The sequence below is a fragment of the Enhydra lutris genome, unplaced genomic scaffold (genome assembly GCF_002288905.1).
Source record: "Enhydra lutris kenyoni isolate GAN:26980312 unplaced genomic scaffold, ASM228890v2 scaffoldscaffold24, whole genome shotgun sequence".
Classification (NCBI taxonomy): Eukaryota; Metazoa; Chordata; class Mammalia; order Carnivora; family Mustelidae; genus Enhydra; species Enhydra lutris.
In genome coordinates, this window is record NW_019154108.1 from 10,147,299 (window position 1) to 10,159,789 (window position 12,491).

General features: G+C 49.3%; 1 protein-coding gene across 3 annotated transcripts in view; it reads left to right on the plus strand.

The window, feature by feature from the left end:
• The window catches only part of LOC111150677 (EF-hand calcium binding domain 2), a 110,883-nt gene that overhangs the window by 77,078 nt on the left and 21,314 nt on the right, over positions 1-12,491 (plus strand). For 2 of the 3 annotated variants that reach the window (XM_022508214.1, XM_022508215.1), the window contains exon 3: positions 11,764-11,836. In XM_022508214.1, the coding sequence (XP_022363922.1) occupies positions 11,764-11,836 (73 nt within the window). Of the gene's footprint in view, positions 1-9,998; positions 10,342-11,763; positions 11,837-12,491 lie in introns of those variants that run through there. The other variant, XM_022508216.1, reaches the window with a different exon arrangement.

Here is a 12,491-nt window from a genome sequence, read left to right on the forward strand (position 1 = left end):
CTCTCTCCTCTCATGCTCTCTCTCTCTCAAATAATTAAATAAAATCTTAAAAAAAAAAAAAAAAAGTCCTGCTCAGGGGCGCCTGGGTGGCTCAGTGGGTTAAGCCTCTGACTTCAGCTCAGGTCATGATCCCAGCGTCCTGGGATTGAGCCCCACATCGGGCTCTCTGCTCCACGGGGAGCCTGCTTCCCCCTCTCTCTCTGCCTGCCTCTCTGCCTCCTTGTGATCTCTGTCTGTCAAATAAATAAAATCTTTAAAAAAAAAAAAAAAAAGTCCTGCTCAGTGATTTTGTAGAACGGTCTTTAGTCTGGGCTTATCCGTTGTGTTCCCATGCACAGATCGAAGTAATGCATTTTGGGCAGGAATGCCGGAGGAATGATTTTGTATTCTTCTCAGAGCAGCACGTCAGGGGCACTTGATGTGGTTAGGTTTCATGACTGGTGATGTCAACCTTGTTCACTTGCTTAATTTTGCCGCTGTGGGGGAAAATATAGTGGGTTCCCCACTATAAGGTTATTATTTTTCCCTTCGTAACTAGTAAACATCTTGGGGCAGATACTGCAAGACTACGCAGAATTTCCCTTCTCCTTAAACTTTGCCCACTGGTTTTAGCATTCATTGATTGATCTTATTCGTAACGAGGATTACTGTCGTGTTTGCCAAATGGTGTTTCAGTGTTATTTTTTAAAAAGAAGACTCCAGGACAGCGAGCTTTTTGTTGGTTTTGTTTGGACCGTGAGCAGCCATTTGGCAATGTAGAACTTGGAATGACTTAGCCCTTTCACAACAATGGAAAAATGTGTTTGTTAATGAATCTTGTAAACATTTATTAAGCCCTTATTATAATCAAAATGTCCACAAAAAGTATTCAAAAGCCATGTTTGTTCTGTTCCACATCCGGGTCTTTTTCTCTGCTACTACTTTTCACCTCAAATCCCATTAACCACCATGATTTGTCCTAAGAAGATGTTACTGCCAAGAGTCCTGAGCAACAGACTCTCAGGAGTCAGACAGTAGAACCAACTTCCAGCTTTGCTCCTTAATGCTAGTTATGCTGCTGGAGGGTGAGTCAAATGCCTTCTCCAAGTTCTAGTTTCCTTATATTTAAAATGGGGACTATAACACGGATTGATGTGAGAATTAAATGAAAGTTCTTTTTAATTGAAAGGCATTTCTCAACCTGTAAAGTGTTCTACAAAGTCACATATTATTCAACAGATGTATACTGAGTCCCTATCAAGTGTGAGTCTGTTTTAAGTGTCAGAATGTAGCAATGAAGGGCCTCTGTTCACATGGAGCTTACATTTTATTTTATTTTATTTTTTTAGAAAGAGAACGGGGAGGGGGAAGGGAGAGGGAGAGAGAGAATCTTAAGCAGACTCCCCGCTAAGCACGGAGCCTGGCCTGGGGCTCGACCCCACAACCCTGAGCTCATCATCTGAACCAAAATCAAGAGTTGGCTGCTTCACTGACGGAATCCCCTGGGGCTTACATTTGAGGGAAGAAACAGACAATATCCCAGCAGACAGATTTCACATAGTAACAAGTGCTCTCAAGTAAATAAAACAGGACAGTGTCGCACATCGCTGTAAGGAAGGTAGAAGATGACATGTTAGCAAATGAGGGTGTGGTGATGTGGGATGAAACTGTGTAGAACTCTGGTCAGAGCAAGTTTCTCTGGAGGCCATTTTTGAGTTAAGATCTTTAGGATTCGAAGGAGCCAGCCCGTGAAGAACTGGGGAGCAAACATAAAGGTCCTCTGAAGGGGCCAGGGGATAGTGTGTGGGAGATCGGCACAGGAGGGTGGGGCGCCAGATGGGGGGCTGGAAGCCCCGGTATGAGCCCAAGTCAGGGCGGCCGGCAGGTCCAGCTCAGGCAGAGCCTCCCAGACATCAGTGCAGTGGGGAGCCACCGGAATGTTCTAGGCAGGGGAGTTCCATACTATAATTTTCATTTTTTAAAAGATTCTTCTGGCTGCTAAGAGAGGGGACGCAGGTGGCTGGTGAGAGCCGAAGCGGTGACTACATAAGGGTGACTTCCGTCCGGGTGAGAAGTGGTGGCCATGAAAGGTGGTGGTGGACACAGGGAGAAGGCGGCCATTTTCGAGCCCAGGGGAGAGGCCTCAGAAGAAAGCCGCCCTGCCCCCATCTCCATCCTGGTCTTCCGGTCTCCAGAGCTGTGAGCAAATAAGTCCCTGTGCGTCAGCCCCCAAAGGCTGTGGCCATTCATTGTGGCTGCCCCAGTGGACTCACGCGGTTATAGTAACGATGATGGTGGCTGTCATTTCTTCATGGTATTTCCCACTGCCTGAGGCTCGCACATAGACCTGTGTATGTGCACGCTTTTTCCTGCACTTGGTTGCCTAGGGCAAAAGTAAAGATGCCCCTGAATTATTTATTATCTGCGTAATGTCCGGTATTTTATAGAGACTTTTCCCTGAGATACACCAAAGTCTGAATTCTTCACTTGGGGGCTGCACACTCTAGCACATAGGACGGCAGGAGAAATAATGCCCTAACAAGTTAAAACCCAGAGCTTTTTGGAAAGCATCTTTCAGCAGTGGAAAAATGCTCCGCACTTGGTTAGAGGGACCTTCAGAAAAATAAGCACCCCCCCCTTTTTTTTTTGAGTAGAGCCTTTGTCTGATTAAGGAGGTTTAGCCATTATTTCGGTTTCTTCATGGGTTTGCAAAAGAAGATCAGTCTCCGACAACGCCCTCTGCCAGGTCAAGGTCCACCTTTTGTTGTCTGCTGCCCGGTGAATGGTACCTGGCCCGTGATAGGGTTTGGCAAATATTTATGAAATAAATGAAAAACATTTTCAAATCCTGCTTTTGTTCCTTCTTAGACATTTTTGAATTGCTTTCAACATTCTCTTATACTTAGCTGAATATCAGCTGTCCCGTAGAGGAGGTAAAGAACTTTGCCTTCTCTTCTCTCTCTCAGAATTGCGTCCCTTGTCCTGAGTCACATCTTCACAGGGAATGGTTTTGACCTTAGACTGCCCTTAAACGGGGACTCTCCGCCTAGCTCCGTGGCACGGGCGCCACCTCGTGTCAGGACCGTGATACTGCACCCGCGGATTCAAGGAAGATGCCTCTACTGGGCGACTTTATTGTGACTCTTGTGTTCTGAAGCGATTTTGTCCCCGTGTTTACCACGTTATCGATAGTGCAAGCGCGAAGTCGATTGTTAGTATCGAACCATAAAGACTTCTGGCGTTGGTTCGCAAACACTCGCTCCGACAAAGGGGACGGCTCTGCAGATGTTACAGACTTTATGTGAAATGGTGTAATTGAGGCGTCAGCAATCAAAAAAAGGAAAATCCCTGGGCACGTGGGTGGCTCAGTGGATTAAGCCTCTGCCTTCGGCTCGGGTCATGATCCCAGGGCCCTGGGATCGAGCCCCGCATCGGGCTCTCTGCTCAGTGGGGAGCCTGCTTCCTCCTCTCTCTCTTCCTGCCTCTCTGCCTACTTGTGATCTCTGTCAAATAAATAAATAAATAAATAAAATCTTAAAAAAAAAAAAAAAAAAAGGAAAATCCCATGAACTTGATTTAGAAGAAAAAAATATTTCCGGAGGAGAAATGTGTGTGTGTGTGTGTGTGTGTGTGTGTGTGTGTGTGTGTGTTGTTGTTGCCGTTTTTACAAGGAATGCATTTCATTTCCATTCTGTGTGCGCCCGCGGAACGCGGAGTGGGTTGTCCCGAAGGTGAGCCTGTCCAGCGACCTGGGGGCCAGGAGCTGTCTCAACGCAGTGGAATCCGCTTTGCAGCCAAATCACGCTGACTGGCAACCAGCTCACAAGAGCCGATGGTTACGTTTTCGGGAATTCTGCAAGCCAGGTGACTGATTTCTGTAAAACGTAAATTGCATGAACTTACGAGGAAATCGTATTAAAACCCCAAGGCGCTCCCTCGGGCAGCACTCACAGTGACATCGGACCCGCGCACAGATTAGCTTGACCCTCCCTGCACGAGGACGACGTGCAAAACTCATGCAGTGACTGACACGTTTTCAGGCTGTTCTGTATAAAATGCAACACAAATGTGTTTATGAACAATGAAAAGGTACCAAATACTCAAAGTTGACCGCTTGTAACTGCAGGTCAATGTATTTGACTTTATGCTTGCGAGGCAGTGAGTACGCGTGTGCGGGGGCCAGGCAGCGGCGTGCTGGGGACCCCCGGGGGTCTCTCTTCCCATCCCCTCCCCCCGTGGCTGCGCTTGCGCAGCTTGAAGTTGGCCCCCGGATGGGGGACGGTGTAGACTCGGTGGAAATGCAAATGTTGCTCGTCTGGGCTTCTCCCTTCTGGGGAGCTGGTCGGTAACAGCCCACCCACCGCTGTACGCAAATGAGTTTGTTTCTGGCTTTTCCCTGAACTCTCTTCCAAAAACGCTTTGGAAGGAAGTATTAAAATCCAAAAACTCTTCTAGTTTTATTTCACTACATTGATTTCAGGAAGTTTCTAACTGGTTGCTTTAAAAGGCTACTTTAATAATTGTAAATACTTTAATGATTTTAAAATGTTACAATCGTAAAAGTTAGTTTACTATTTTTTTTAAGATTTTATTTTATTTATTTATTTTTAAGATTTTATTCATTTACTTGACAGAGAATCACAAGTAGGCAGAGAGGCAGGCAGAGAGAGGCGGGGAAGCAGGCTCCCCGCTGAGCAGAGGGCCCGATTCATGGCTGGATCCCAGGACCCTGAGATCATCCCCTGAGCGGAAATCCAGAGTCAGATGCTTAATTGGCTGAGACACCCAGGCGCCCCTTAAAAGTTACTTTAAAATAATTTTCAGTTATTTCACTTGATTCAAAATCCCATTTAGTAGACGTGAAATAGATCAATCAGTCCTAATGTGGGTAATTGTGTTGCTTTATTTCATAATTTTGTTTAATGTCCCAGTGGTCTACTCTCTTTGTTATTTCTTATTTCTGAACTTCTTTTATTTTCATCGTGAAGTTTTGGGATTTCTATTCCTTGTCTGTGAAATCTACAGTTTTGCCTCCTTCCTCCATTTTTCTTTTCAGTTCTCCTTTCTAGACCCCTGCCCCTTTCTCAGGAACTCTCTGTCTCACAGTTTTCTGGCCTGTGGTCTTCCTTGCCTTCTCCCCCTCTCTGTTTTTCTTAGCTCAGCTTTAGAAGCCTCACTACTCCTGAGGCTGACGGGTTAGCTATATGTGGTTTCTTCCTTTCTGGCCAGGACCTCAGCCCCATCCTGGCACCATCTGGGGTGCTGGAGGCCCACGTGACCCCTCCACCTGCAGTCCTGGTTTCTTGGCACCAGAATCCTAGCCAGAGCAGCTCTTGGGATCATCGGCTGACCGTGCCTCTGGTCTTGTATTTCGAAATGTGTAAGAACAAGAGGAGCTCAGAGGCGGCTTTGCTTCTCCTGTAATTTCCCTCCCCTCCCTCCTCTTGTCCGGCCCCCGCCCGGAGTGGTTCACCGCACTGCCTCCTCACTGTGGGGTCAGGGATGAACCAGGCTCCATCTTCTCCAGATACTTTTACCTGTTCTGAAGCCAAAATGATAGACAGTATATGCCTAATGGTTTTAAATAGTTTATATGAGGCAGGATTTCTGTTATTACTTCTTATCACTTTGGTTTTCATTCTCAATGTGCTTATCTTGTTTGTTTGTTTGTTTTTTAAAGATTTTATTTATTTGACAGATCACAAGTAGGCAGAGAGATAGGCAGAGAGAGAAAGGAGGAAGCAGGCACCCTGCTGAGCAGGGAGCCTGATGCCGGGCTCCATCTCGGGACCCTGGGATCATGACCTGAGCTGAAGGCAGAGGCTTGAACCCACTGAGCCACCCAGACGCCCCTTGTTTGTTTTTAAAGTACATTTATTTTTAGTAATCTCTACACCCAGGGTGGGGCTCGAACTCATTACCCCAAGATCACAAGTTGTGCCCTCTTCCAACTAAGCCAGCCAGGTGCCCACTCTTGTATGTTTTGTTTTGTTTTTAATGAAAACTTTTTATTTAAAAAATTTTACACTTACAGATAAGAGAAGCAACGATTATGAACATTTTGCCACATTTGCTTTTGCTTGTGTTCTCTCTTTCTAATACACACACACACACACACATATTCACACTATTTACACATTTTATTATTATTTCAATTTTGCTGGGCTATTTGCACTTGATCTTAGCCAAAAGGCCGAGAAGCGATTGCTGGGCTATTTGAAAGTAAGCTGTGGACATTATGACCTTTCCCCCCCAATACTCCAGTGTATGTCTTCTAAGAACTAGAACCTTCACTGACATAAGCCACAGGTGTGTGTGTGTGCGTGTTTGAATATAATAGAATCAGAGCAGCTGGGGAGAACTTAAAGAGGTCATTTGGCTCCTTCCCCTGCCTCTCGCAGATAAATGCCTACAGTAAATGACTGTTTTCCAGGAGTGATAAACCCAGATTTCCACAGGGACCAGGCCTGTGACACTTCTGAGGATGTGTACTGGTGGCCCACCTAGAGAACGAGACCAACACTTAGGCTGAACATAACCTGATCTACTGGTCAAGTCTGTCCCGCAGGTCATCAGTTTCGAGCCCTGGATCTGTCCTCGCTGCTCCCACGGGGTGGAGCCTCTGGTGTTCTCGGGCAGCACCTTGTTACACTCAAGTTCACCTGTAAGTCTCCTGGAATTCTCGGCCATGTTTCTGCGAGGCAGAGGCGCACAGGGGTGAGGAGGGTGGGGTCCCACGGCCACGACTTCCTAGGATCCTGGGGAAGTTGCCTAACCCGGTGTTTCTGTTTTCCTCCTCGGTAGAATCAAAGCAGGCGCCTTCCTCCCTGGGCTGTCGACAGGGGTAAGCGGGTTAAGGACATTTGAGCGCCGGAGAGCAGAGCCAAACCCTGGCACGGCTGCGTGCGGCCAGCGCACCCCTGCAGCCTGCTGGTGGGCGTGCGGAGGAGTGAGCTGCGGGGCGATTCCTGCGACTCCCAGAGGAGCTGTGGGTTCCCAGCCAGAAGGTCAGTTAGTCTGCTGTCTCGCAGTCTCGCTGTCCTGAGTCCGAATCCGACCCGCAGCCCCGGCCTCCTGCTCCTGGGGGAGCCGCTGCTGGAATGCTGTGTGTGGCCCCGGGCAAGTTGCTGAATGTCCCGGGTTGTCTCCTTGTCTGTGGAACGGAGAGAACGCGGAGCCCACCCCCCCCCCCCAACAAGGGGCTGCTGCAAGGAGCAAAGGGGTCCGTGGGGACCGAGTTTGAGAGCAGAGAGTGCTGGCCAGGAGCGGGGGGTGGGGGGGGGGGGGGGGGGGGGGGGGGGTTCCCCTCCAGAGCTGCCACCTTCCCCAGCTGTGCTCTCTGTGCCTGCTTCTCAAGTCCGTGTCCCCAACCCCGCCTCCCCCACTGGCACCCCGCGGGCTTTCTGTCCCTCCTTCCCTGCGGGTGCTGCTGCTGAGGCCACCAGTGGCCTTCTCTCTGTCCAGACCTGAGCTGCTGCTTCTCTTAGCTCTGGGAACAGTTTTTGTGTGTTTGCTTTTTTAAAGACTTTATTTATTTATTTATTTGTCAGAGAGAGAGAGAGAGAGTGCACAAAAGCAGGGGGAGTTGCAGGCAGAGGGGGAAGCAGGCTCCCCACTGAGCAAGGAGGGACTCAATCCTAGGACTCTGGGATGGTGACCTGAGCCCAGGGCAGCCTCTTAACTGACTGAGCCACCCAGGCTCCCCTCTGGGAACGGTTTTAACAGTGAGGTCATGTTGCAACCGGCGGTCCGGGTTGAGGGGCCGTTGAGGGGCCGTGGCACGCTGAGAAGATGGAGAGGCTCCCAGAGGCAGGACAGACTGACTGACTGGCAGAGAGCATGGCAGGTCTGTGGCGGCTGGGCCTGGAGCTGGGCCTGGAGCGGACGGGTGGGCAGTGGGCTGACTGCCGCAAGGGGAGGAAGTTAGAGCAAGGGCTGGGGCGGTGACTGAAGCGGGGAGCCTGCTCGGGGGGTGGGGAGCACCTATTAGGAATGTCTTCAACATGAGGAAGGAAGATAGCTGAACATTTTAGGGCAAAAGAGGAAGCAACTAGTAGAGGACAGGATGAAGATGCTGAGCGGAGGCACGTGTGTCCAGAGCAAGAACCAAGACTGAGGGGCTTAAAAGTACATTTAGCAAGGTGAGCGCTCAGTAGTGTCTATAACCCGTGGGAAGAAAGAGCCAAGAATGCAGGTCCGGGACACCAAGAGGGGTCAGCTTTCTTAAGGAAGGGCGTTTTATGTTTCTTAGAGGCTGAGAGGGACAGGAAGGGAGGGATGTCCGGGCTTCTAGAATGTACACGGGCAGGGTCTGTCACGGCAGTGCCCCCCACCAAGGGTATGCGTCCCTCCCCAATTCATAGAGGAAGCCCGAGCCCCACAATGTTTGGAGGTGGGCCTTTGGGAAGTGATGAGGTTTAGGTGAGATCTTGAGAGTGGCACCCCACGATGGATCAGGGCCCTTAAAAACAGAAGACAGAGACCCAGAGTGGGCTCACTGTCTGCCGTGTGAGGACACAGAGAACAGGGGCCGTCGCAAGCCGGGGTTCTCACCAGACACTGACCCGGACGACGTCTTGGCCTTGGACTCGGCAGTCCCTGCAACTGTGCACAACGGTGCAAGGCTTTCATCCGCCCAGGCTGTGGCGTGGAGCTCTGCTGCCCGCGCTACCCCAGCAGGTGGGTGGGGGTGGTCAGCGGTGGTGCCCAAACCATCAGCATCTGCTCGGGGACATAGCGGGTGGGTCTGAGGGCTCTTCTGCTGAGATGAGGTGTGTCTGTGGTTTGGAGCTTGTGGCAAGAGATGGCAGATGGATAGAGCGAGCGGAGTGGAAAGTTAAGGGGCCCCGAATCTAGGATGGGGCAAATGGCCGTTTTGAAGCATTGACTGAGAAGACGGAGCAGCCGGGTGTAGAGGAAATGACTGCTAGACACAGCTCGCGGGCCGGTTTGTAGGGGTGCAGGCGCGTTCTTGATTTACTGTGTCATTCTTTAGGTCACTGTGGACTCGTCCGCCGTAGAAGCTTTGCCTTTTCCTCTTAAGTCAATCAGGCCTTCGTGTCTTAGGGGTAGAGAAAGAAGCAGGTTGGTTCTAGCTGGATTCACTCAGAAAAGGCAAGGAGGGCGATTGGTCCTTCAAAGGGGAACTGAAGGGGAGAGAGAGGAGAACTTTCTAGGCAGAAAGGAAGGACCTGCCACCCTCTGACTCAGAGCAGCCTGCTGCTGCTGGTGGGACCTGGGTCGGGGATGGGGGTGGCTGTGTGCACACTGAGCACCGAGCACCAGCACCCCCAACACGCCTGGGGAGCCAGGCCCATCCACATCCAAGTGCGCTCCCCTCTCTCTGGTCCTACAGAATCTTCCTTGACCCCGTGTCCGCTCCAGTCATCCCTTCCTCCCCTTCATGTCACGCATCCACCCCCTGGACCCAGGGCAATCTGGTTTCTCCACTGCCTTCGACAGCAGCTTCCCTCATCAAAAAAATCACTGCTGATCTCCTTTCCTAAACCCAAAGGGCGCTTCTCAGAACTCGCTCGAAGTCTCAGAAGCACGTGACACCGAGATGGCGCCGACTTTTCCGCATGTCTTTCCTCACTCCCTGGACACGGCCCTCTGCAGACCCGTGGAGTTCTCACCTAGCGCTCTGGCACCTCTCCTCTGTGTCTAAGGCCGGCCCTCTTCTTTGGACCACTGGGTCAGGGCCGGGCTCTGGAAGGTTCTTCGTTGGACCCTTGGCTGATCTCTGCCCACCAGCGCACTCTTCTCAGGGGAGCCCTTGTGCTGCCGTGGCTTTGTTCCCAGAGCTGTCTCTGGCCAGACCTTCTTCCCAATCACAGTGTCGCAGGTGTCCTATCTCAGGGGAGATCGGGCCCTACCCACAGCTAGCGCCTTAGCCCTTCCCATGTCCTGGGCTCAGTTCACTCTGGTTTACAGTTTCTCAGACAGACACCAGGAGCATCGATGACCTTGCTGACCCAGTGCAGAGTAATTCTTTTCTCTCCATACCTCTCCTCTCACACGCTGACTCATGAAGACAGCTATTCCTAGCCATTTCCAGAAAGAGGGGGTACTAGTAATGTTCTAGTGCTGTTAAAATGTTCTAGTAACCATATTTTAAAAAAGATAAAAGAGAAACAGGTAAAATTAATTTTAACACTATGTTTTATGCAACCCCATTGTCTAAAATAGAGTCATTTCAACGTGTCAGTTGAAAAATTATCAGTGAGATATTTGACATTTATTTTGATACTCAGTTTTTTGAAATCTGTGTGTATTTTACACTTACAGCCTGTTTTCACTTGGACTGATCACATGCCTGGTGATTGCTGGTCAGATGGAGGTGGGGACCACTGTCCCATGCATGTGCGTGCGAGAGCTTCCGGTCCCCGTCATGCAGGGTGACGGCCTTTCCCTCTGATTCTGGACTTCCTGTGCTTCTCTGATGCACATAGACCTAGAAGGTTACGGAGGGTCTAGATCTGTGAATACTGACCAAGTCATGCTTTTGTCTGTGCCTCATTAACCCTTGGTTCTAATGTACACAGTAGGAGTCTGATGTTCAATGATCTATTTACTACAGTGCTGTTTGCCAGATTCATGGGACATCTTTGGGGACTTCTTGGAAGTAGAGTCTTACAGGACGCTTCAGTGTCTCGTCCCACCTTCATGTTCACGTCTTGCCTTCATGAGGGACGTGGGCGTGAAAAGCAGTGCACGGGTGTTAGGACTGCGGTGGTCGGGCAGGCAGGGAACAGGAAGCCATTACGTGTTTACCTGGCCCTCATTTATGATGAAGGGAGACCAATAAATGAAAATTAATCCCATCCTCCGCAGTTACTGACTTTCGGTTTTCCTATTAATACTCATCCTTAAGCCTATGTAAGTGAAGAACCCGGACGTTCTTCTTTAAAAGGTTTTCTCAGTAAAATAGTGAGTGAATATAACACCATCGATAGTATCCAGAATGGTAAAGAAATGAATTCAGTGAATATTCGTGAAATTAAGTACACGTCCCAGTACTGCAACTTTAATTTTAGTAATTTTAAGTGGAAATATTTGATAATCTATTGCAAACCCTGTCTTAGCATCTAGAGAATACCGAATGTAATTCATACTCTCCTTAGGCTATTTGCTGAATTAAATTACATTATTACAGGGGGCAGGGGAGTAACTAATATTTATGGGGGGCTACTCTGCCAAGAGCTATGTTTTATATTATGGTAGTTCGTATTATTTTACTCTGAGGCTATGCCCAGCCCCCTTCTAAGTATTTGAAGGAAGATGCTGTGTTTTCCCCACCAGGTCCGCCTACGTAGCCAGAGATTAGCCTGCCTGGCCTCGACCTGGGATCTGACTCTAGCAATCGGACACTAGAGGCCACGCTTCTAAGAACTCTGCCACTAATGTGCACTTCAGCACAGAACTCTGTCCCCATTTAACAGATGCAGAAACTGAGGTGCAAAACAGTTAACTAACTTAAAACTCGCCTAGTAAATGGCTGGCATTTCTTTTTCCTACCCCCTTCCCCTTTCTGTTTTCTAGAACTTCCTGGGTTTTGGCTCGGGCAGGGCTTGCATTTGCTAATCAATGCAAACACTTATTTCTTCTCCCTTTGGTTTGCTTGGCTGCCTTTTCCTTTCCCTGGAAAGTAGCTCCTGTCCTCACAAGGCTTGCGTATTGAGTGCACTGTTTGCTGGGCGACCTCCGCCCTGAAGTTTCGAGGGACACCGAGCATGCTTTTCCAAGTTTGTATTCTGAAACTTCTGACCATTTTTTTCCTTGCAGAGAGATCGGAACAATCATCAGGTCACTAGGCTGCTGCCCGAGTGAAGGAGAGCTCCATGACCTGATTGCAGAGGTGAGTGGTGGTGGGGGGGTGGCAGCAAGGCTGCGTGCACAGGGCTCGCTGCTCCCCCTTGCTCCTTGTAGCTAAAAACACTTACCTGCAACTGGGCAGGTCCTAAACTAATGCGTATGCTTGGCGAAGACATTGGGGCTGCTTTGCTTCAGGCAGACGTTCTGAAACAATATCAGATCTGCAAGAAATGGCTTTGACCCAGTAATGGAACAGCTCGAGTAAGGAGCCCGCCTTAGACATTATCTACACTCTTTAAAATGAATTATGAAGATGGGTACCTGGGGGGCTCAGTCCAGTTAAGCATCAGACTCTTGGTTTTGGCTCAGGTCATCATTGCAGGGTCATGGGATCGAGCCCCGCATTGGGCTCTGGACTCTGCAGGGAATCTTCTTGTCCCCCTCCCTCCGACCCTCCCCCTTCTCATCCTCTCTTTCTCTCTCTCTCAAATAAATAAATAAATAAATAAAATCTTTAAAAAAATAAAATTAGTTGGAGAAAGGCCCACAGATTCAGGGGACTAACTCTGTGCCGAGAGAACACTGACAGGTGAAAGGAATGGGTTGAAGAATGTCATCTCCGAGGGGAGAGAGAGGGAAGTAGAGACTGGAGAAAATTTATGTTTATTGGGGGGGAAATAAAACTAACTTTTAGAACA